At 52.1% G+C, this 24,928-nt stretch overlaps 1 protein-coding gene across 2 annotated transcripts in view; it reads left to right on the top strand.

Moving 5' to 3' along the window:
• The first annotated feature begins 15,086 nt into the window (after positions 1-15,086).
• Positions 15,087-24,928, top strand: part of NAT8L (N-acetyltransferase 8 like) — a 29,598-nt gene continuing 19,756 nt past the window's right edge. Inside the window, exons 1-2 of one of the 2 annotated variants that reach the window (XM_050896662.1) lie at positions 15,087-15,417; positions 16,875-17,039. In XM_050896662.1, coding sequence (XP_050752619.1) covers positions 15,087-15,417; positions 16,875-17,039 — 496 coding nt within the window. The remainder of the gene's footprint in view (positions 15,418-16,874; positions 17,040-24,928) is intronic. The other variant, XM_050896661.1, reaches the window with a different exon arrangement.

Here is a 24,928-nt window from a genome sequence, read left to right on the forward strand (position 1 = left end):
CTGCGGGCACTGGACCATCTGTACAGGGCTGGTGGCTGTGACAGGAGGCCTGGGGCAGATTCCTGCCCGTACACAGCAGCTGGACACCAGGTAGGCTGTGAAATGGCATTACTCGCCTCTGTTTAGGCAACAACACTACACTGTCCTCATCTGCTTAAAGAGAAGACTCTTCTCTACCTGAATATTGCTGGGGGAGTGAGATTATGACTGTGTTCATACCCCTTCCTACAGAGCTTCTCCCCACTGCTGAGGCAGTCAGGTCTGGTGGGTGGATCTCATCATTCTCCTGACCTTAAGCACCACGATTAAACCAGACACTTAATGTAAGACCTCTAAATTCAGCCCAAAGTTCTTGCAGGGACCCAGCACTTATTACCCCAGCCACAAAGCTCTGGCAGGAGGTTTCGGTGGCTGATGGCTTGCTCTCCCCGACACAGTGAGCCAAGGCTGGCTCAGGAGGAGAGACAGAGGTTTGCAAAGTGCCTTGGGGTGAGAAGCCCCAGCAGCCCCAGAGTGTCCCCTGCAACGGCTGCCTGCCCCCTGGGGTGAGGAGGTGGAGGTCCCTGCAGGAAGCTGTAGGACCTGTACCCAGCACGATTTTTACAAGGATTTACAACTGGGATTTACAACAGGGATTGCCTCTGGTAGAAAAACTGAGCGTTATTAGCAATACAGTCAAAAATCCTGGGAGTCACTGAGCATCAGGGCTGGGCACAAAAGAGCCAGGGTGCTGGCTTCTTTGAACAGGTCCTTTTCTGTGGGGTCAGGTGCCTTTTCAAAATGAAGGCACTGGCTCTCATTTGCCTCTCACCTGGATGAGTTGCTTGCGGTCATTTTTGGTTTGATCTGCTGGAAGGGAGAGGCAACTCGGGACTGCTCTGTTTAGTCTTACTCATCTGGCATCTCACTATCGCACTTCTCTCCTGGCCGGACCAGCTGTTCCCCACAATCAGTCCCACTGAGATAGCAAAACCAGCTAAACGTGCTGTTCCCAGTGTGTCCCTCCAGCCTACAAACAACCTTATGCCTTCCACAAGTCACTGAGGGAGGCCTCTGTGCAGGACATGGACCCTGCTTTGCGGCCTCTGAAACAAGCAGGGGATTATCAAAAGCAGAAGACAGGTTTGCAAAAGTTGTCCTCAGCACTGGGGACCCATGAATGCATCAGTGCAGATCCAGCCATAGGGAAACCAAACCTCCCCATGGTATGGATGTGCTGTCTGGGTGCTGTGTTGCCTCTCTTCCTTCTCTAGTCCTCCCTTTCCCAGAAGGGACAGGGCTTCTGGCCCAGGTGGCCTTCTGTGATGGCACACCAGTCACATAAGCTCCCATCTACAGAGAGGAAAGGAAACCTGTTGGGAAAACCCAAGGAGAGCAGATTTCCATCTTCTCCCTACACATACATATTTTTCATGCAGGAGGAGGGTATCCAGGCAGGACTGTAACAGCCCATGGCATCTCTCAGAGACCTGCTGTAACACAGAGGGATCCGGGTGAGGATGGACGAAGCATGGGCTGGGTCTCCCCCTGGTGAGATGGACAACCAGCCCGGGCTGCCTTGCTCCAGGAGCATTGCACGGGCTTTGGCACCAAGCAAAGACAAAGCAAGAGCCTTGCAGGACAGATTCTGCTCCACTTCCTACCCCATCCACAGCACCAGAAACAGCCCACAGCGCAAGGAAGCTCAGAGCCAAAGGTGGAGGTTGTGTCCTCTCCTGGGAAGCCTCCTGGAGAAGTTGGGCAGTGGCAATGCCACTGGGAACTGAAGCAGAAACGTGCTGCAAACCACCATGGTTGCAACAAAGAGACGAACCTCTGAGTTTCAGCTGAGTCTTGGCTAGAAAACTCCTGCAGAAGGGCTGTACTGACTCAGCTTCCCCACGGTGCTGCAACCACAAGCAGCACCAGCAAGGGCCATATAATGTATGTAGCTGCATCTGCTTTGATGATTTTGCTGGCACAACTGAAGTGATGAGGAGAGGGAATTTTTCGCCTAGTCTTAACCTAGGCACACCAGCCAAGCCTTATGCTCTAAATTAAGTCCAAATGGCTGCGGGGGAAAAAAAAAAGTTTGTGGCTGAAGTTGAAGGAATTAGCCTTGTTTAATCTACAAAAGGAGGCTAAAAAGCCGTAAGATGATAGTCTTCCAACATGTAAAATGTTGCTGTAAAGCAGGAGGTGGTCAGTCGTCGTCCCTCAGCCCCTGGTGGGAGGACAAGAGGTAATTGGAGTAATATCCAGCAAAAGTGACTCAGGTTAGACATGAGGAGTAACTAAAAGGAGATTTAAACACCAGGCAATAAAATTGGAGATTAAGTTACTGAAGGCAGCTGCAGGCTCCCCATCTCCAAGGTTTTTTAGTGACAGATGAGACTAACTTTGACCGGGAATAATCTGAGAATACTTGTTCCTTACTTGAAGGAAATCTGGAAAACTTCTGGCGCCATCTCAACCAGAGATTCTGTTTTAGTGGCTGAACATGTGCAAATAGATGGTCAAAACTAAAAGATAAAGCTACTTTGAGAAATCATTGCCTGCAAGAGCAAGCCACTATGAAATGTGGCACCCCAACATTTTATTCTCTGCTTACTTCCCATCTCCTGTATTGCAGTTACATGTATTGGTCCATCCCTCACCCTGCCTTTCTGTCCTCTCCCCTTTGCCAAGCCCTGGCCATGCTTTTCCCTGGAGCGGGGCTGCTACATGATATTTAGTAGGTATTTTTAGCACGTGCATCACTACGGCATCTCCTCCTGCCTAAGAAAGCTGAACTCAGGACCTGGTCCTGCTGTGATGTGAACATGCGGTTCCCAAGAGCTGGGGCACGAGCCACTGAGCTGCGCTTTCCAGATTACACAGTTTACTGAAACTTCAGGGCCAGACTGATTTATTGATGCTGCCTGAAGCCTGCAGACACAGCAGTGACCTCGTGTTGGTGAGCACGGGCCAGCTGATCTTCTAAGGTGCTCCTGCTCACAACAGGTGGATGAAATCCCTCCTCACCCCAGCAAAACAGATGTAAGCATTGAGCCTGTGTCAAAGTCGCATCCAATGACCTCCTGGTAGCCAAGTGCTGAACCAGCTGAAAAGGTCAATAGCATATCAGTCAGAACAGCTGGATCTAATAGAAAATGAGTCAAGATGGTACATAGTTGGCATTGCAGGAATAACAGATGTAGTCTGGGTTGGCTGTAACAGCGTGTTGATGTACTGGAGCAACTGAAAAGAGACTTGCATGACCACAGCGTATCAGTCTCTTCCCATCCACTGAAACTGAGATGACCCACAAATGTTATACACAGATTTTCTGGTGACTGGGTTTCTGCACATGGCAAATACAAGGCAGATCTCACAGCAAAACGTGATCTTGGGAAGGGCCATTTGCAATGAGGGATGTGGAGATGGAGCAGATTGCAAGGTAATGGATGTAACTCGCAGTTTCGATTTGTGTTAGGACTCTGCAGTCTTCAGTCCCAGGCCCAGCAACATCACTGCTGCCACCCTGGACCAGGCATGCCGAAAACCCAGATTTGCCATTTCACCTTCTCTGCTGTTGTTGAAGAGATGGTGATGTTTGCAGGTGAAAAAGAAAAAAAGCAGCTGCTTACCTTAGAGCATCTTTTATTGTCCAAATTAAAGGAGGCATATGGGGGCAAGGTGAGAAAAGCAGCTTGCAGGGAGTGGGGCTGTGAAGCCAAGTCTTCCTGCGGGCGCTGTGATGCTGCACTGGCAGCACCTCACTCCCAGAGCTGTAAAAGGGGTTAACTTATCAAATTTAAAAAGAAAAAGAAGGCTAAAATAGGAGTCTAAAATAAGAATCAGAATCCCTCTGGTAAATTGCTGAGTTCGCTCCCCGCTGTGGAGAGCCAGTTGTGTCGGGGGGAGTGAGCTATTTTCTGGAGATGTGCTGGAAATAGCACGGGGTAGTCAGGGAGCAGCAGCAGGTGAGCATCAGCAAGGGAGTCTGTGGTCCCCCAAAAGCTTTCCCGCTAGGCTGGGCACCCCAGCGTATGCTGGGGGGATACAGCAGGAACCAGGCAGACATGGGAAGGGATGGGATGGGATGGGGAAGGCGGTGGGCTCAGTGCTGCAGCTTCAAGGCTCCCAGCTCCAACTCTCAGCAAAACCACCCTGTTTCTGGGCAAGGCACTGAGCCCCGAGCCTTGGTGTGCTGCTCACGGAGGCACAGCGGAGCGCAGAAGGGTGCTGGCCCAAAAGCATGGGGCTTCTTGCAGCCCCACGACTTATGGCACTGTCCCGGCACCACGGCCCAGCTGCTCTGGCCCTGCAGCGCTCTAGCAGTGACGAGCAGCCGGCCGTCTGACAAAGCAATTACTGCCAGGCCCAACGTGCCGCTGCTAGTGCAGAAATTGAATTTTGAAGCAGTCGGCAGCAATTCCCCGGGGAGCACCGGCAGGTGGATGGGGGACAGCAGGAAGGAGGTTTTTCTTACCAGGCTTCAATCCTCACTCAGACGGCTGAAATTAGACACTAAGCCTTGAATTCAAATCCTCTGATCTTCCTTTTTGCATTCAGCACTGCTCTTGGTTTTTCCACTATAAAACCTGTTTATCGAAGCCATACAAGATACCTCCTTGGGAAGTGGGCTCTAAAACATTTTTCCTAAGTTTTGAGATGACTCTGCCTCTTGCAGAGGGCATGAGGGGAAGGTGATGGACACTGGGGCAGTCAGAAGAAGCTATGCAATGCGGGAGACTGGGGCTAAGAAACTATGCTCAGGAAAAACAGCTTTCCCATGTGGTGGAAAGGGGTCACAAAATTAAAAAACATCAAACCTAATTCCCTGGTCATTGTTAAACCTCGGAAATCATCACCAAAACCCAGGGGTTTACTTTGCTACATTTTTTTTCCCCCCAGGAGCAGCAGACTGGCAGGTAGAGCTCTACCTTGTAAATGAGTAACCATTTCTTATGGAGGTATTTACAATAGAGGCGCGTGAAGAAGTGCTGGTTGTTAGAAGGGTTTTGGTGAGATCACGTGAAGCTGATGAGTTCAAGCCTTGTGCCTGTCTGGATGAGAACACCAGGAGGGAGGATGGCGTAGGAAAGCCTCTGTGTGTCTCAAAGAGGGAGGGAGGGAAGGAGGGGAGTACAGAGTTTCCATACCGCGCCGTTTCCTGCGGGCAGTAGGTTATGTGTGGTGCTTGTCCCAGCAATGCACTGTAATAATCCTTAAGCCAGACCTTTTCTGGCCCTTCAGTACATTTTCCACCGAGCATTGCTGAGTGTTGGTCCCTCGTAAGAAAGTGTATGGTCGAGTTTGGGAAATGAAATCCCTCAGTGTCTCACCTGCACTCGAGCTCCATGTTGCAACACCCAGCGGGGGCTGTAAGCGGCCGAGCTGAGCCCACGCCAGGTCCCAGACCCACGTTAGGACTGTGCAGGTTTATCTGTATTTCCAAGGACCTGTGGCTATGAGCACCCTCCTATGCAAGCTGCAGACTCTGGGCCCCAAAAGTCAGACCAAGCCCAGGAAAGGCAGCTCAGCACTGCCACGGGACAGCTTCCCTGCATGGGCAATGTGCCGGCTGTCCTCCTCCCCGAGACCTGAAGCACAGCCCGCAGCCTCAGCCGACCTTACGCTTGAGGCACTGGCCGCTGAAGCCAGGAGGAGAAGAGGATCTCTTCCATATCTCTGCTTTTCTACAGGACCCCTCACTTTGTACATGAGCTCTTGTTCACCCACTCGCAGTGGCAGGGGAGAAGAGGAGCCTTAGGCGAGGTCCCCATCCCTGGGGTGGCAGTGACAATGCAGTGTAGTACTCGGGAGGGCCACTGGAGGTCTGTGTGCATTTGCTTTCTCCTGTTCACTGTACAGCGCTGCACAGTGCAGGATAAACCCCACTCGCCCTCCCCTAGCCAAGGCAGGACAGTGCACCCACCTCCCCGGGTCAGCCCCAGCCCCCATGGGGCGGCTCCGCTCCCCTCTGAGCATCGCAGGGCAGCCTCGGGGTTGACCCACCTTTGGCTCCATGGTGGGGCGAAAATCCAACAGCAAAATGCGAGTATCAGGAGGTTAGCTTGTCTGGCTCCTCTCCACCCAGGAGGCACCTCCTGCGGCTGAAATCGCACCGGCAGGAGATCCCCACTCTCTGTTTCCCAAGGAGCTGCTTGCAGCTCTCCCAAGTTTGGAGTGAATTCATCTTCAGTCCAGATCAGCATGAAGCTGTCTGCCTTCAGGACATGCAAACCTCCTTCCTTTCCCTGGCTGGCTGAGATCACGGATGGGGTGACGCTGGGGTTCTTAGAATAAGGCTCATTTTTTCCAGGGTTGCAGGTTCCTGCTTTGTGAAGACGCTTGCTGTCATCCAGCTCCTGCAGCTCCAGTCCTGCACCTCTTGCCTGTATCCCCATCATTGCTTCCCTGGCCCCTGCTGCATCAGTTGCCCTGACTTTGTTTTTAATCAAGTTCAAACATGGTGGTGAGCCACAGGATAATGGCGTGAGTGTGTGTTTGCACAGCGGTTTTCATTCTGGGAGGGTACTCTCACCCACTTTCCCGGCTCGACAAACAGACAGGCACAACACAGCAGCTGTCTGACACGGAGGCGGCAGTTCAGCGCCGGCACTGAGGATGCGGTGGCTCAAGGGTGGCTCGCACTGGCTGTGTTTCAGCCCAATTTTATCCAGTCACAACTGCAGGATGGCTTCTTCCCTGCCCTGGCCTCTGTCGGGTGCCAGGCTGTGCTTATTGCTCTGAGCTGCGATGCCATGGGATATCACTATGCGTTTTGTGAATTTGCCCAGTGCAATGAATATAGCAAGTTCACCATCACGAAAATGCCACTGGATCTTTTAAACTTCACAGGTTGTTAGGACTTCAATTTTAAAGCGAATATGACACCCCAGGATCACAGTGTCCCCCACTGCCATGTGGTGGCCCTGGTCAGAGGGGAAAGTCAAACGTCTCCTTTCAGTTTCAGAACAGAAGGAAAACTAAAAGGACTGATTGTTCACTCATTTTTCAGAGCCTGGCCATTCTGAGGCAGCTACCTTTGGGGCTTGGCAGCTTCCAGGGTTGTTGCTTCTGGGCGCTGCCACCACCCTTTCATATCTGACGCGCACTCAGATCCCAAGCTTTTCCACTCAGATGTTTTACGGCTGAAGGTCTCACTTGGGACATACCCCTGTGACTCTCCTTACCTATAACCACATCATATACATCGCCTTGCTCTGGCCGGGAGTTCCAGATGACGGTGGTGGACCTCACCATGAAGGGAGAGCAGAAAGCAGAGCTAAAGTAAGCAACAGCCGTCAGAGCCTTGCTGTCTGCTTTGCAAGGGGTCAAGCAAAACCTTAATACGGCTTTTTATTAACTGAGCTTCGGAAACCTGCTGCCATGTTACATATCCACAAAACATCCCCCAAATAGCTTTCAGTTCAGGTTGGGCAAAAGATAACTGAAATTCAGCTGGGCTGTGGTGGGCCACGTGCTCTGGAGGGGGGGAAAGGCAGCAGCAAAGGCACCGCAGGAGCTGAGAGGGGCCAGAGGTATGAGATGTTTTCTTGGTGCATGAGGATGCAGGGCTGGGCTGGGGAGGAAGGAGGCACAAGGATGGCGTAGGGAAAAGAATGGCCAGGCCCAGGAAAGGAGGAGCATTGCTGTTTTTCACAAGCATTGCAGCTCGGAAGAGCAAGGAGATATTAAATGATGGGCTTTTTCAAGTGGCAGTGATAGAAAATGCAGATGGCTTTCCTGAAAATGTGAACCCCACCGTTCTTGGCTTATGCAGAAGAAATACACTGCACTTGCCATGTTTCCAGCAAAATCAGAGCAGCACACACAGAGAAAACCAAAGTGGGCTTCAGAGCAGACTCCAGGCTGAAGCTGCTCTAGCTTTGTCCACCCTAGGAAAATGGGGACTCCTTGTTCTCTGGGCAGGTCTTCATCTGCCGCAGAAAACAAATGATGTGTGACCATGTCCTGCTCCAGCGGGGCTGTCCTCCTGCCCCGGCTGTGAGCTTCGGGGGTGAAACCTTCCATGAGCAGATGTCCAGCGCGCCCTTTGCAGGGAGCACATCTGAGCGCTGCTGCCTGTGGCCAGCTCAGAGCCTGCCCCCGGCTCCCCAAAAACCCCTTTGCAGACCCTAGTTGATGATGCCCAACACCTCTCCCTGCGCCCACGCTGGTCCCGAGGAGGATGCTGGGCTCAATGGTGCCTGGATCTCTGTGGAGAAGAGGAGCGAGCATCAGGCAGCTGTGGGAAGTGTGACTTTAAGAGCTTGAGGCCCCCCAAACAGAGAAGGGGGGATCAGGCAGATGCCTCTCTCTGCCATAGGTTTAGCTTCTCCAGGAGGAGCCCCGGTCTCTGCGGAGCCCGGAGTGAGCGTCCCCCCACCCCACATGGAGATGGAAGGGGACCTGGGGCCCACGCCCTGCAGCATCGGGGCCTGGAGGCATCACTGAGCCGGAAAACTGGAAATACCTGAAAATTTGCCTCAGCTCCTTGCTGAAAGGCATTATGCAAGGAAAGGAAAATCCCAGCCTGGATCAAGTGCTGGAAAAACCAGTGTAAAATCAGCTCTGACATGAGCCCAACCCATATAAGGGGTGATATATATTGCCTCCCCCAAGGCAACACGCACATGGCTGCTGGAGGAGTTTGGGGCACTTGCTAGCCCTTGCAAGCAGTTACAGTGCAACCTTGAAGGCCAAGCTGAAAATGCAACTTACCTTTGCTCAGCAGCAGAACCGACTCCAAAATGTAGATAAAAAAAACCCCAAATAACCTTTTCACATCTTTTCCTGCCTTATCATTGCAGAGCTCATCTTGGGCCAGGGCACTCGTTAGTCGTATTTTGAGGTTTTTCCACCTGTGGTTGGTTTGACATCTAATTTCCCTCTCCTTGCTACAGAATATCCTCATCTCTTCTCTGCTGCAATTTTCTGCCTGTTTTCCTCCTTCAACCTCCCCTGGGTCCTTTTCAAACTCCTTCCCCCCTGCCTGCTGTCAGGCTGCAGTGCCTGCCGTGTAGAGGGGTAAATAAGATGCTGCTCGTCCAAGTCCTGTCAGCCTCCTTAGAAGATCATAAGGCTGCAGGTGTACTTTGGCGATCATTAGTTACAACACTTGCCGTTAAAAATGCCAGCAAAATAGCTGTTGGTCGAAAGTACACTCATTAACCTTATGTTCTTCTCTTCTTCCTTAGCAAAGATGGATACACATTGACAGAGTTGTTCATGATACAGCAAATTTTGCAGTAGCGTTACCCTGCTGACCCAAGCAGGTAGCCAAAATTCAGGTGGCTGGAGGTTACTTACAGCAAGAGAAGGAACTGACTGTGGAGGCAGGTATTTTTCCACAGTGGTGTTGCTAATTTACAAAGAAGGTGCAAAGTCCTGCACTGAAAACCCCAAGAAATGAGCATTTCCTGGCTCACACCACCCGTGTTATTCCCATGTGCGTAAGAGCTCTCGTGCTCTCAGCTTTTCTCAGGCCACACATAGTCCTGGTCCCTCCTTCGTGGCACCGTGCTCCCAACACCACCCCCGCGTAGCCTCTCCCGTGCGTCGCGGAGCCTTGCTCTGCATGCACAGCTCTGTCTCCTACAGCTAATTGAAGTGAAAGTCTCTGGTAACATCTTGCAAAAAAGACGAGGTTTTTTTAATCTAAGCTTGCAGCAATACTATTATCAGGAGGAAAGATGTGTTGTCTCCCCAAGCCATCACACCCAGTGTCAGGAAATACTACTCCTTAACTGAAGATGCTTTAAATCTCTACAGAACCTCTCCTTGTTTGAAAGTATTCCTCACAGTTGCACTGAGATGCTCTAGATAAATCTCCAAATAATTGCTGCATAGCTCAGATTTTAATGTTGCTGTGATCTAGAGTGGGGTTTCTTCGCCATACATGTTACTGTACATTAAATGTACATACAAGTTCCAAAATCCCCGTTCGGAAGAGGATAAAGCCAGCTATGAGTATGCACACTGTATTTTGTTCACAACCCACAAAATTCTTTCAGTCCAAAGAAGTTGTAAGAAGAGATTCATCTTCAGATATCCCCCAGGGAGACTTCCACAGCCGAGCTAGTCACCCTGCACTCCCTTTATAGACAAACCCAACCACTTTTAGCACATGATTCATCCAATCTATTTTAGAGGTCCATGTTGGTCTGTGCCCCCGAAGAGGCTGGTTTTCCCCCTTCGCTGTGCCTGGAGCGGAGGGCAGCCAGCTCCAACGCCAAGGTCCACCCGGCAGAGGTCTATGTCTGTCAGCGGATCCCACCTCTGGCTCCTGGTTACCGATTCACGGAGTTTTACAAGTTGGAAATAATTCGGCACATCAGGTTTTATAGTGACTTATTATTCATGGCACCCAGACAGCCGCGGAAGGAGGGAGCCTGCATCGCTGCTGCAACGAGTCACGGCATACGACAGGACTGGGGAAACTGGGATGTGTGCGCGGTTACTGCCAACCGCGCGCACGGCACAGGTGCCGCTGCCCCTGAGCAAAAGATTTGCGAAATCCTCAGCCTTGGGGGTCTGTACGTCGGGAAAGGGGCCAGCAACGTGCTCTCAGCAGGAAATAGGTGCCCCTAGAAGAAGCTGCTGCAGAGCTGCTGCAGTCAGAGGGAGTGCAGCGAGAGCAAATCTTGGGATGCTAATTAGTCCCCCTTTAGGAAGATATTTATTAGGCAAGTGCCTCACATTCATATGCACATCTGCAGTCAACAGAGAGGCTTTTAACTTTTTTTCCAGCCCACCAAAGTGGGAGGGTGGGAGGCTGGTGGCCAAACAGCCGGAGGTGCTGGTGGGGCTCAGCCTGCTCCGGGCATCTCAGGTCAAGCGTGGAAAACCCGTTGAAATGACCAAGGTCCAGGTCGGAGGAGAACCTGGACGTAGTCGAGAAGAAGAGCTTTAAACCTGGATATCTTCGTTCCTTGCTCGCTGAGGGAGACATTGCAAAGGACAGGGTAGGAGCCATCCCTGCCAGACAGCCTCATCCTGCTGGGATGAGCCATTCCGGAATCGCTGCATTAATATAACCTGGGGCAGTTTTTGCTGTCAACCAGTTAATTGCTGAGGTTGATTGATACAGCCCCTGATGAGCAAAGGATTGTGGCTGCTTGTAGCTTTTGCAGAAGAAAGACAGAGCCAGCAGCACTTCTCTCCTTGCCCAGCATACTGAGCAGTGTGGGTCAAGGAGGTTTGCAGAGGACCTGCCTTGGCGTTCCCTGCTCCTTAAGCATAGATGCTCTGCAAGAGTAACTGCTCATCCCAAATTGTTTGCTTCCTTTGCAATCACACAGATCTCATTGCTTCAACAGTTACAGCAAAATCTAGTTGGAAGAAGATGTTTCAAGTCATTCAAAGCTCAAGGTTGGATAGAAACGCTAAAATTTCAGACCAAGAGCAGGGTGTGAGCTTCCCAGCAGGGGAAGCGGTAATTCTGTTGTACGTCTGCTGCGTGCTTCCTACGACCCATAAAGGGGAGTGACTCTCCCCGACCCAAGATGAGAGCTGCAGTTTTGGGAACGATGAATAATGACTTTTCCAAGGCTTACTGGTTTGATGTGCTAATCCAAAGCAAAGTCAGTCTAAAGCAGACCTGCTGAAGGCAAAACATGTTCGTTACTGAAATACTAAAACGTCCTCAGCCCCCAGAGCCGTGCAATCTGCCCTGGTTATCCCAGGTTTTTTTCCTGGCCGTACCAATGGATCAAACATCTATACAAGCTCCTTGACACTGAGCAGTGAGAGCTGCTGAGAGCGCTGGCATGACATTCAAACTCTAAACTGTCCATCTTAATTAAATTAGTTCTATCCATGAGGTTCAGCGGTCGGTCATGGCATGTGGGAGATTTACCCTCAGGTCCTGGAGGAGCAGGAGTAAACCCAAGAGGAAAATCCTCAGTGACTTGGGATGACAACTGCGTTCTTAAAGACTGAAAGCTCCTGGCAGAGCAGTTGCCTTGCCAGCAAGCTGCTGTTAACAATATCCTTTTTATTCCAGGGGCCCAAATCTGCCGTCTGCGAACCTGACTGGCTTTTGCAATTGATTTCAGCGAGGTCCTTGATTTTCAGACATTTGCTTCGGTCAGTCACGGCTGCCTGCTCCTTGCCCGTGCCTCCTGCCCACCATGCAGCAGCACCCCCAGAGCCCCCCCTTCCCCCGTTTACAAAGAAAGCTGAAATCTCGGCTTTGCAATAAGAAAGGCAAAGTTTGGCATTCAGACAGCGAGGAAGGACTCGGGAAATCTGGTCCGGTGCCTGTGTCTTCTTCGAGTTACTGCATGATGGTGCATAAATCACTGCGTTCCTCTGTGCCTCAGTTCCCTCACTGTGGCTGAGGATGACGGTACCCCCTCACCTCGGGGGAATAGGGGGTATTAATTACTGTTCATAAGATGCTCAAATGCGGCAGCATAAATAGTGAACAAGTATTTAGTGCCTTTCTAAAGATAACTCATCTGTAAACACTCAGGTCCATAGCCTGGGACTGGAATTGGGAGCTCCCCTGGCTGTTATATAACTGCAGTGGGGTTTGTTTTTTAAGGAATGGGTTGTTTTTGTTACTGTAGTTATTTCATAAATAAGCAACGCATCTGACTAGAAAGGATCAAACAAAAATAAATGCCTGCTTAACCCAGGCATATGGAAACTAAGCGTTATTTTATTTATATTTTTGAAACAGTAACCTCTTATCTTTGGCCCGAAGCTTTCAGAATTCAAAGGCAAACCGTGCCCTGATTTTTTTTATTATTTTTTTTTCCCATCCACAGACTCTTTGCCTTTGCGTTGGTGAATTTAGAGCTGCCAGGTATCTCCCGAGTGCAGGAGTCCAACCGATCCTTGGTGAGGTGAGACGTGACGGGGGGACGCGAGGATGCCGTGTGTCTCACTTCTCCCCGTGGGGGGAATCTCCTTCCTGTAGGAGGCTCCACTCTCAAGCAGGAGATGTTGCTCTTTTGGCTAACTCATCCACCGAGCAGCAAGGCCGCCGTCATACCTGCGCCGTGCCGTCTTTCATAATCGTACATTTTGATCTCCGGTTCAGAGAGTCGCAGGCTTAGGGAACCGGGGGTTGCTCTGGCTGCAGTTGCAGAAGATGCTCGTTAGAAACGGAAACTCTGCGGGCGCTTGAGCCTGCTGCTAGCGAGGCCGTGCCGTGCCTGCCCCTCCGAGCAGGCTGGCAGCGCCGCAGCGTTTGACCACGAGTAGGTCCCACAGCCACCCGAGGAGGAGCCTCTCACCAGGGACACCCGATGCAGCATGAGCCTGTGGGGTGCTGGCACCACTCCTCTGGGTGGGAAGGTTTCCAAGCCCTTACCTAATCCTTCCCCCTCTCCCCTCTCTCTTACTCCTGAACAATTTTTAATAGGAAAGTGAAGCAATGAAACCACAATGAAGTCATCACAGTGAAATCAAGCTTTAGCTTGAAGCAAAGAACCCACCACTGTGCATCTTCCTGAGGACCAAAACGTACCCCATGAGCTCCTGGGGCAGCAAATCCTGCAGGGTGCCAGCGGCACAGCGGCACTCGCTGATGGATGGGTGCACCTCCCGGGGGGATGCAGGGATGAAGCTTGTAAGGGGGTGCACGGGCGCACCTTGCAGAGGGATATGCACCTTGAGATGCAAGGATATAACTCAAAGAGGGGGGGGTGCAAGGGTGCCTCCTGGCAGGGGGATGCACAGGTGCACCTTGCAGGAGGAAGACACAGATGAAACTTTCAGGGGGATGCATGGGTGTACCTTGCAGGCGGAGGCAGAGCTGAAGCTTGCAGGAGGGTGCACCTCCCGAGGGATGCACAGGTGAAGCTTGTGGGGGAGGCGCAGCTGCACCCCGCAGGGGTGGCTGCATGGGTGTCACCTAGCAGGGGGAGGCACAGATGAAGCTCTGGGGGGATGCACCTCGCAGGAGGGGGGGGGCCGGCGGCGGGAAGAGGGGGTCCGGGGCACCTCGGCTCCCCGCCCAGCATCCCCCCGCCTCCGCCCCTGCACCGGCCGTGCACGGCGCATGCCTCGGGCAGATGCCGGCCGGTTCCAACCGGAGAGGCCGAAGCTTTTCGGGTCCTGCGAAGAGGAGGAGCCCGTCCTCCTCCCTGCGCACCCCCCACCCCCCCCCGTCTCTTCTCTCCGCCCCGCGGAGGGGCGCGGAGGCCGCGGGGCTGGCCGCGCTCCCTGCACCGCGCAGCGGCGTGGGCACGGGAAGAAAAGTTACCGGCCGGGGGGGTGGGGCGGCGATATATGGGGAGGGGGATTTATTTGGGCTCGGGAGGCGCTGGGGGCAGCGCGACCGCACACACCCCCACCCACCCCCCGCAGAGTGTTCCCGCGCAGCGTGGCTGGGGCGGGGGCACCCCTCCGCGCCCCGCGGAACGCCGCGCTGGGGCTGCACAGGGACGCGCCGCCGCGGTGAATGACTCACCACGGAGCAACCCGCGCCGCAGACCGCCGGGACGCGGTGCGGTGCGGTCCGGTGCGAGGGACGCCGGGCTCCCCCCACCCCACCCGCGGCTCCGCACCCCGCAGGCTCCCGCAGCACCCCGCGCAGCGCCGCGCACCCGCAGCGACTGTTCCAGAAAGCTGCCGGCTGTAGGGTGCTTTCGCTGTAAATAAATAAATAACCCACACCCCGCCCCCCCCCCCCGCACCGGTGTATGCGGGTAGAGATGTGCGAGCCCCCGGGAGGAAGCCGGGGCGCCGCCGCCCCCCGCGCAGCCCCGCGCAGGGACGCGCCGTAGTAATTTGCAAGGGGCGGTGCAGGGATGGGGGGGGGGCGTCCCGCCCCCCCCCCCCGATCACATGGCGACCCCGCGCAGCCAATGCGGGGGGCGCTAGGACCCCGGGGACCCGCGGCCCCCCCCGCCCTATAAATGCCTCTCCAAAATGCAGTGGAGGTCCTTTCTCCCGTCCCGCCCGGCCGCGCCGCTCCGCGCCCCGCGCAGCCGCCGCCGCCGCTGCTGCTGCCTGGCGGGTCTCTGTCCCTGCTCCGCGCCCCGCTCCTTCCCCCTCCCCTTTTCCTTTTTTTTTTTAATTTTATTTTTTTAATTTTTTTTTTTAATCCACCCCCCCCCCTCCCGTTTTTCTCCTCCGCCCCCTCCCCGCGGCCGGTTTGCATGCATTGTCTGTCTCCCAAGATGGTTTGTGAGACCAAGATTGTGGCGGAAGATCATGAATCAATCCCGGGATCCAAAAAAGACACGATCATTGTTTCTTCCTCCCAGATGTGGCCCTCTTTGGCGGGCTCCCCTTCCTCCCCCCCGCCTCCCCTCAGCTCCCCAAAAGAGGACCCCAGGCGCGATGTCTATATCCGCGAATTCCACCCCTCCGAGCAGGAGGTGGTGCGCCGCATATTTTACGAGGGTATCATGGAGCGGATCCCCAACACGGCGTTCAGGGGGCTGAAGCAGCAGCCCCTCACTCAGCTGCTCTACGGGCTGCTGGCGGGTGAGTATCTGCTCCCTTTTGGGGGAGGGGGGTCGCGGTTTTTTTTCCCCCACCTTGGGTCTTCACAAAATGGTCGGAGAGGCGGGAGGAGCCGGGGACCCGCTGCGGCGGTGCGGCCGGGGAAGCGCCGCAGCATCGCGCGGTGCGGTGCGGGGCGGCCGCGGAGCCGCAGCGCTGCGGCGGGGGCAGGCGGGCTGGGGGGGGCGGGGAGGCAGCCCGCGGAGAAAGCGGGGTGTGCGGCGGGGGGAAGCCTGGAGCGGCTGGGGGATGCGCGACCCTGCGCGGGTTTTAAGGGAGGGGAGCGGTGGGGGGGGGGGGGGGGTCGCCGCGTAGGTTGCGCGGGGGTGAGGGTGGAGTCGTCCTTCTAGTTATTCCAGGCCTGGGGGGGCGGGGGCGGGGGGGGGGGGGTGCGTAGGGGGGTGCGGTGAAGGGGAGCGGTACGTGCCTTGCACCGCGCACTACACCGCCCCCGCGCAGCCCAGCGCGGGGGGGGCCGCCGCGTGCTGGCGTTGCTTGGAGACGGCCGGGCCCGCCAGCGGAGCGCCCCCCCCCTCCCCCCCTGGCGTGAGGGGGGTAACCCCTGCAGCAGGGCCGAGCCGGGGGGCGGGGGCTCACCTCCCCGAGTTGCATGCCCAAAATAGCGCCTGCAAGGTGCCCCCCTCCCCCGTGTAAATAATTGCACCGAAGTGGGGGTCACATTATTAATAATGTGTGCTTCCCCCCCCCCCTTGCAAACGTGCCCCCCACCCCGAGCGAGCTTTGGGCTGGTTTCTCATGGCCTTGGTGGCTGCAGGCAGGTTGCACCCCCATGCCCCAGCCAGGCGGGAGGACGGGGCCTTGTGCTGGAGGGGGACCCCCCAGCAGGCAGTTGGGGCACAGGGAGTCTCAGCCGGCGGCTCTGGGAGGCTGGGGCCATGCCGGGGGGAGCTGCCATCTCGGGGGCGTCCGCAGAAGCCCCCCAGGTCTTCAGCAGCACCCCGACATCGAGGTGGGCAGGGTGCCTTCCCCGGGAGTCGGTGCTTCCCGTGATGGAAATAGTAATGCCGCAGTGACAAACACATGGCTGCGGAGCAGCATGCCCGCAGCATGGCTTTTCCACCCCGGCAGTGTTTCGGCCTCAGTGGGGAAAGCAAAGCGGGGCCTGGGGTGTGCCTGGCCCTCGGCGTCCCCACCAGCCTCTCTCCAGGGGGGGTTCGGTGGGACCTGCCATGGCGTGGCGGCATCCTCCCCACCGCTTCTCTCCAGGCACCCCATAAACTTCTCTGGGGTTATCTTGGCGCAATACGCCGTCACTTAACACGATAATCTCGAGAGCGTGAATTGTGTGTGTAGAGCAAATATATATTTTGTCTGTGCTTGTGTTTTGTTTTTTTTTTATGATGAGTTTGTATTCCGAAATCAACACTAAATTCTCTTTTCTGACAGGTATCGTTTATTTCTCTTCCTTATCTCCATAGTAATATGCTTTGTTGTGACCAAGTCCTTCCTGCTGACCTGCTGTTTGCCCATCTTTCTGATGGGCATGAGGTACTACTTCAGTAGAAAAGTTATCCTCCACTATCTCGATTGTGCGCTGCATACGGACATGTCCGATATTGAGCAATATTACATGAAACCGCCAGGTGAGTATGCATTCCCCGGAGAGAGCCTTCCCCCAGCCCTGCTCGGGGAACATGGCTACTCCCTGCTGCTGGCGCCTTTTCCTCCTGTCAGCAGCACTGAGCAAGCTCGAAAGTCGCCAGAATGCAGCTCTTTAGCCACACCAGGCACAAAGCCATCTCTGGTTTTGTTTTCGTTTGGGGTTTTGGGTTTTTTTTTTTCCTTTCCCCCCCAAGATGACTAGTCATCCAAGGCAGCCTCCATCACCCCCCGAGCCAGCACTCCTGGGTCCCACAGCCAGTCTGGGGACCAGGGCATGGGTGCTCGGGGACACTGAGGCTGGATGATGCGGGTTATTTACTGCAGGCTAGGTCCACCCCAGCCCTTACTTCTTGAGCTCAATATTTCTTTGCTCCTTGCACTTGATGTTAGCTCTGAGAGCGGGAGGAGGGGGAGATGAAAGGCCTTCTAGCCCAAATGCATAGAGGAACCCATTTTAGTTATTGCGCCCATTTTCCCATGTTATTCAAGAAGAACATTCCTTAATGCAAGTGTTTTGGAAGAGGCACAGATCAGGTATGTAAAGGGCTGCTGCCTGGGTTTGACATAATATGTGTTCATCCATTTGTTACATATATGCATGTAATTAAAAATATAGTATCTAATGATAATATTTGCTTGTTAAGCTGTAAAAGATCTCTTATGTGGCTATTTAAAAAAAAAAAAAGTCCCTTTAGAACTTGTCAGGTGCTATTTCCCTTTTTGTAGGCATACATCCATGTTGAGGACCAGAGCAAGGGGATGTCTGGGCAGTCACTTGGGGTTTGAGCTTTGCTTTTGGTGGTTGCATAGTACTAGTGCTGAGCTGGGAGAGCAAGGCGATGCCAGTATCCTGCCTTAGTTCCATCTTCTTGGGGTACCTACTCTGTTGGTTTTCCGTGTGATCATGCTTTCGCTGTATCATTGCTGTTCCCCAGGTGTGACAAACCTCTTCCTGGGCACTTTTAGAGGACTCATAGGAAGTACAATAGCCACAAACTTCCCTTCACTTCTAATGTGCAATATGACATTTTGCTATGATGATGCTCCTCCTGTAATAAAAATCCCCAAATATCTTAGATGTGCTTGCTTTAGATTTCATTTCCCATCACAGTGCATATCTTGTACAGATCTTGTCCCATCTTACACATAGGTTGTGTTTCACTTACAGTGCTTGTTCTTGTAAAAATTAAGTGATGTGTGACTTGTATTTAAAAAGCTCGATCTTCGTTAAAGGTGGTGTCACAAAAATGAAAGATCTCGTAGCAAAACGTTTCCGAACCTCTGTAGTGAGGTTCAACAATGTATTTATGCTGGAGAAAGTAGCAGGGGACTCCAGTAGAATAAGGACATGTAATATGGAGTTAATAGGTGTTTGAGCTGCATCGCTCATTAATGCTTGGCACTTGTCACAATTCAGGGCGTGGATCAAAGTGCCTATATTTGTAACACTAGCATATATAGAAAATAAAGGAAAGAGACTCGAAGAGTAAGGAATGCCCTTGATTTGCTTAGGGTCAGTAATGTAATCCAGTTCAGCTGTGTTGCCAACATGTCTTTGAAATGTTAGCATTGCTTTTATTTGGTACCTAAAAGGGCTGATTTCAATTTTAGAGCAAGTGTGTGGGCTTTAATTTTTGACAGAATTCAATCGTGTAATTAGGCTTCTGCCGTACCATAAAAAGCAGATTTATGGGATTGTTGGTACTTGTTAAAGGTTCTTGATGATAGTGGTGTTAAGCAAGTTGGCTGGAGTCGTAATTAGGTAAAGACCAAAGAGGCTTTGGGGACTGGGGAGAAGGGCGCCCGCGGACCGGGACTGGCACCACCAGTGATGCCTGTCCATGTGCCGTGAAGCCGCGTGGTGCTATTTGGTGTAGCTGTGCATGAGGCATGAATCCAGTGTTTTGACAGTTGCTGGATTTCTTCCCTGTAAGATAGCAGTATAAATAGTCATCTTGGAAAAGCCCAGAGTTTTGTGCGCTTTGGAGGCTGTCTGTCTGAACTGCGTTGTCTGTCTGAACGTACGGAGAAAGGCAGTGCTGTGCCATGCCGGCACTGCCCATCCTGCCCAAAGGACAGAAAAATGACAGCAAAACAACTTCCAGCCCCAGTTTTGTCTTTTATTTGGCTAGTTTACAAATTAGCACACAGGCAGAAATGATTGCAGTGGGAACGAGCAGGGCTCGTCGTCCTGTGTATTGCTCCAGCTGAGATACTAGTGAGAGCTTTCTCAGCGAGGTGTTAAAGAAATGGTCACAGCAAGGGTAGCTGGGCATGGGAACAGGGGCCCAGAGAGGCTGGAGATGGTCAGAGCTTGACTAGATGAGTTAAAAAAACCCAACCTGAGGTAACTGCAGGTTGGCCTGGCTTTGGCTGGGAGTATGACCAGGCAACTTTTTGCTCCTTCTTTGGAGAATCCTTGTTTACCTGCTTGAGTATTTTTTTCCCAACATGGAAAATGGAGGAAGGGAGCATTTCTGTGGTGGGTTTATGAATTCCTGTTTCTTAGGGTGATGAATGCAAAGGTAGAACTGGGATGTGGTCTTAAGGTCTCAGATCGTGATGTTGGCCGTGGCTTTGCTGAGGTTTTGCTCTTGGCATCCATGATACCCAGGCACAAAAACCTGTTGTTTGCTGTGGGCTCCTTGTGGTACTCAGGGTTGGGGTACCATTGTACAGAGCATCTACAGCAAATAGCCTCTGGTAAGGCAGGCATCTACAGTGAGGGAATATTTTAACTATTAAAACGGGTCATTCTTGGTGGTTTTGCCAAAGCATCCGCAAAACCGTGGGTCAGTTTTGACACCGAACCAAAAGGACCCGGTTTGCAATGGGACCGGTTTGCACCCAGTTTAATGATTAGTGTTGAACAATCCCATGAGTTACATCGTGTTATGGTTTTTCTTCTGCAGTTTTTCTGAACCGCTCGCCTCCAAGTTAGTTATTGTTTTAAATTTCCTCCACTGGGTTTTGTATGAACTGAAAAATATGTGCTGACAGTGATTTTGCAGAAGTACACTAGCCAAAATTTAAATCTTTGTTTTCTCTTGCCCTTCTACACTTAAGCCAAGGATCTGGCAGAACATTTGGGCCAGTGCTTAACTTCGAGCTCATACGCAGTGGGGTGACTTGAAATTGCTGTTGATTTGAAAGGAATTGTTTTTGTGTTAAGTCCTGTGCTGGAGTCTTAAACCAGAAGGTTGAATGGTTCAAACACCCTCCTGAGCTCTTTGTAAACTTGCATTTTTCATTTTAAAATAGCACTTATTGGAATTCTGCTTTTTTTTTTTTTTTTTTCCCCCTTCTTCATAGGCTATGAAAAAAGGCACTGGGGTGATGGAAAAGAAAGGAGTTGGATAATGGGCTTAATTGTCAACCAGAGTAATTTAGGCTCTAGTAAACAAAAAAAAAAAAGAAGGAATTAATTTTAAATAGAGCCCTGCCTCTTGCATTTCTCTACGCAAATAAGAGGAGCACAGCTGGAGCTTCTTTTATGGTCTGATGATTTTGACGACTGATCAATTTTACAGTGTCTCTTCAAGCTTCTGTCCCAGTTGGTTGTGTTGTATATTTTTTGCAGTGGTTGGTGTGTTAGAGAGATTCTTGCAAGGCTGAGGTCTCCGCTGGAGAGCTGATGGAAACCAGGACTTCTTGCCTCCGATGCAAAACTGCCGCTCTCCAAAAAGAGCGGAGCTGAGGCTTTGGCTGACGAGCTAGCATGTCTTTCTGCAGTGGTTTAAAGTGTTATCTCCTGCTACTGGCTGTCCTGGCAGGGTCGTCTGAGGGGTGTGCGTACGTGTCGTGGTGGTGCAAAGATCTGGTGGTGGTGGGAGCTGGCCTTTGCCAGTGGTTTTGGACACCGGCAACAAGCTGGGTGGCTGCATTGCAGTGCCGCAGGGCAGGACGGACAGACAGCATGGATGGGACCTGGTGTCAGCACTGCAGGACCTGGTGGAGTCTTGAGGGCATCTGCCTTGCGTAATGCAGCAGATGAAGCTGAAGTGGTTGCTGCAGGAGGTGTCGGGTCACATTAACCACGCCATGCTGAAAGCTGTGGTTTTCCGCAGTGGCGGCACATCTGCGGCTCTTGCTCTTTGGGCGGGTGGGTGCTTCTGGTTGCCTCATGCTGGGAGGGGACGTGCACCTCTGCTCTCCTGCCTCCGTCCAGGGGTGAGCAGAGCCTCCTCATCCCACTGCCCTTTGTCCCCTGGTACGTGAGGGTGCGGATGATATCCCAACCTGCACTGATATCCCAGCCTCTCTGGGAGACAGGGCCCTAAGGAAGAGGGGCTACGGGCGGATGGCTCGTTAGTGTTCAATTCCTGCCGCTCTTGGATGGCACATTCCTCAGCTGAGCCCAAAGGAGGGATGTCCTGCCCTTCTTGGCAGAGGTTTTGGGATCACGTCCTTCTGCCAGAAGGACGCCAGTTGAGGTGAGGCCAGAGTTGGGTTGTGAGGAGGTGAGATCCTGTTTGCTGCTCGTTCCTTTTGAGGTGTTCCTCGCCTTCAGTGAAATGTTTGTCTGGGTAACAAGCAAGTATTTTAGTTGTGCTCTTGGATCGAGCCCGTTCACAGTGGGTTTGATGCCAGAGGGACAGAGCTGACCCCAGAGGAGTTGAACCTAGGTGTTTGCAAGGAGGTGAATTGTGTGGTTCCTGCTAACCCTGCTTAGCGGGTGCCAAGCCCCGGGGGGGCTGCAGGGTGAGCAGCAGTGAGTTTTGGGGTGCAGGGAAAATACAGGGGAGCTGAGGTTGCTCTGCCATGCCCACACCCTTTGCAAGCTATGGGGGGGGGTGTTTTTCCCCACCACAGAGCCCCCTGGGCGGAGGGGCAGCCGTGGAGCCCAGTTCTTCCACATTCTGGGTAATGCTCAAGCTGCCAGATAAGCAGGAGTGCTGCTGCCAAATGATAACATTGTTTGGAAAGAATAGAGCAGCCCTTGCTTTGCAAAGAAAGGGCTTAGTTACCTGATGCCGGGAGAGGGCTCAGGGCTGCTGCTTCCCAGTGGAGGAATGTGTTTTCGGAGAGCCCTGCCCCGCTCTCGGTGCCCGAGAGGGAGCTGGAATCTGAAGCATCCCTATCTTCAGCATTTCTTGCTGGCTTACGCAGTGCCCTGACCTCATGTATCTGCCAAACCCCTGAGCTAGCTGTCGTGAGTTGGGATTTTCGCGTGTGCCTCTCCTCACGCACCCCATAGGGCGTTGAGGAGTCCGGCGTGGGGCTCAGAGCTGGAAAACCCAGGGTAGAGGCTGTGTCCTTATCTCCGCCTTGGTGTTTTCCAGCTCTGCTCCCCACCGCTGCTGGGAACTGAGGTCAGGTCTTGTCCTCAGGCAGCAGAGGGTCTGTCCCGTGAGCATTTCATGTGCTGGCATCTCTCTGCAATTCAATGAGGGTGCTTCAAGGGATGCGATCTCCATATCAGAGAGATCCTACAAGATTAGGATTAGAGACCTTTAATATATTTTATAGTGGGAAGTATTATGTCTGAAAGTATTTCCGAGGCTGGCCTCCTGCGAGGGGGACAGTCAGGGATGCCGCTGCTAGCAATTCCCATTGTTGCTTTTGGGTTTCTACAACTTAGCATCACTGGAACTGCCTGGTTTGGCATTTCTCGTCTCCACTGCAGAGTTTGTTGGGAAGCAATAGGAAAAACAACTCATATTTCCAAGTGTTAGGGATGTGCCTTGTCCAGCATTAGTAACGGACTGAAATATTTTGGTTTTATTTGAATCATGTAAAATGTCTTTAAAGTTAGGTTGCCTCTCCCAAAACCCACCTCTTCTGATATGGCTTGCACTCCATCACGCGTGGCTGCCTTGTTTCGCTGCAGAGGAGCCTTGTGTTTTGCATCTGGAGGCAGCCCCGTCCTGCAAGTGCTTAGCATAGGCACAGTGAGCAAGGCACAGCACTGCCAGGGCCAGCACCAGCCCGCACCGGAGCTCCTAACCTCCACCCAGCGTTCCCAGAGCTGACCGAGGGCTCTCCCCGGTCCCGGCAGCAAGGGCGAGCTTGAAGGCAGCTCTGCCGGGCCCCAGTCCGACCCTGCACCCCTGCCGATAGCCGGTAGATCTGGAGGTGACACAGTCTGGGTCCCTTGTGGTGCCAAGCCACGCGGGTCAGCTCTGCTTAACCCACTCGAGGGCCTGCAGGGTCTTTCTGCCCCACAAAATCTTCATTATTCAGAGTTTTTTCCAATTTTCGGGGATTCAGGTAGTGCGGAGTAGAAGAGCGGTGCTGTCAGCCAAGGGCTGGTACATGGGAACACTGAAGTTGTCTGATGAGCGGAGCAGCCTGCGGATTCAGGGCTGTGTCATCCACGCAAATGGGATAAGCACATTCATGGGCAAGCCACTGCAGCCTTCCCCCCTCCTATTTATTTACCACTGGAGTAGGAACGTATGCACAAACCCATTCCTCAATGTGCGTATCCGTAAGACAAAAATAGCTTTCCCTTCAGATCCACAAGCTTTGGCACGGTCCCGTGTCAAAATTAGATGAAAATAGATTTTAGAGTAAATTTTGCAGAGCAATATAACCTATTTTTTTTTTCTCTCCATGCGTTCAAAAATTCTCTCTAAAGGTAGTCCCTAATTGACATGACCGTCAGTTAATGCAGAGATATTTGAGTTGTAGCCGTGACTGGGTGGATATGATGCTTCTGAACGTAAGCTCTGCCTGCAGGTATTTAAAAACCCCGGTACATGCAAGTGCTGTTCATTAATCTTCAATACAAGAAGTAATAAGTTGTGTAAATTGAACATCAGTAGTTTTTTAAGCACAGTTAACTTCTCAAGACCAGCAAACACAAGCCATGCTAGGACTTACGAATGTGAAGGGGGCAGGAACATCAGGTGTGCTGGGTTTTTTTCTGACTTGGAGTAATTTTTTTTTAATGTTTTCTCCAGTGTTGGATGTTTCCTGGCATGGTTGTGTGCAATTTCTCATGACTGTCTTAGTGAATAAACCTAAAAAGGACTACAGAATTTTCTCCATGAGTTTAAATGCAAATTAATTACTCTTACAAAGGGTTTTCAGTGGCTCTTCTTCCTTCTCTTGCTTTCTTAGGAATGGCCAAGATTTAAAACAATTACCCAAAAGTCTGTTTCAGGTTAAGATTTTCATAATAGCTTAAATCTAGGCTCTGTGTCAGGTATCTAACTAGTGGCAAGGGTTTTAAAAGTACAAAGCTTTGAGCCCCTCTTGACACTGAATTTGGGAGGTAGGAACATGAACTGAAAAGTCTTATTCCCAAGCACATTATTATATTTATTTATCATATTTAGTATTATATTTAGCCTCTTAGGGTTATCCAAGAGTGTCTGTGGTCAGGTTCGTTCCTCCTAGTGTGCATGACCAGGGGCCTGAATACTTCAGAAATTATCGTTAGGCATTGCTCTCTATCTTAAGACCTCTAAATATATTGAAAAAGCAGTTTTTATGTAAAAGCCTAAATGCATGGCCTGATTTTTCAGGAAGACTGACCATTCAAAATCTCTCCAAATTTCAGAGTGGATTTCTGAAATTCCTTCTGTAGGCTTAAATCTTTATTCAGGCAGGTTATATTTAATTACCCGGGATGGGAACGGCTGGCAGGGCTCTGGGCAGCCGCGAGCCCCTTGTGGGTTCCGGGAGCTTGCAGCGTTGTTTCCTGGTGTATTGCAGAGCACATGCTTTTATTTTGGTAATACAGTGCTGGGGATCTGTTACAAATAATCACGTTTGGTGCTACTCCCTTCCAGACTAAAGCAAAAAGAGAGACTTAGCAGAGTATTTTGCCGGTATCTGGTTCTGTGAGGAGCCAAGGGGTGTATGGGCCTTTGTTGTTGCTTTGTGCATCAGCGAAACAGGGAGCTTCAAAGTGTATTTTTAG

This window comes from Gymnogyps californianus, chromosome 4 (genome assembly GCF_018139145.2).
Source record: "Gymnogyps californianus isolate 813 chromosome 4, ASM1813914v2, whole genome shotgun sequence".
Classification (NCBI taxonomy): domain Eukaryota; kingdom Metazoa; phylum Chordata; class Aves; order Accipitriformes; family Cathartidae; genus Gymnogyps; species Gymnogyps californianus.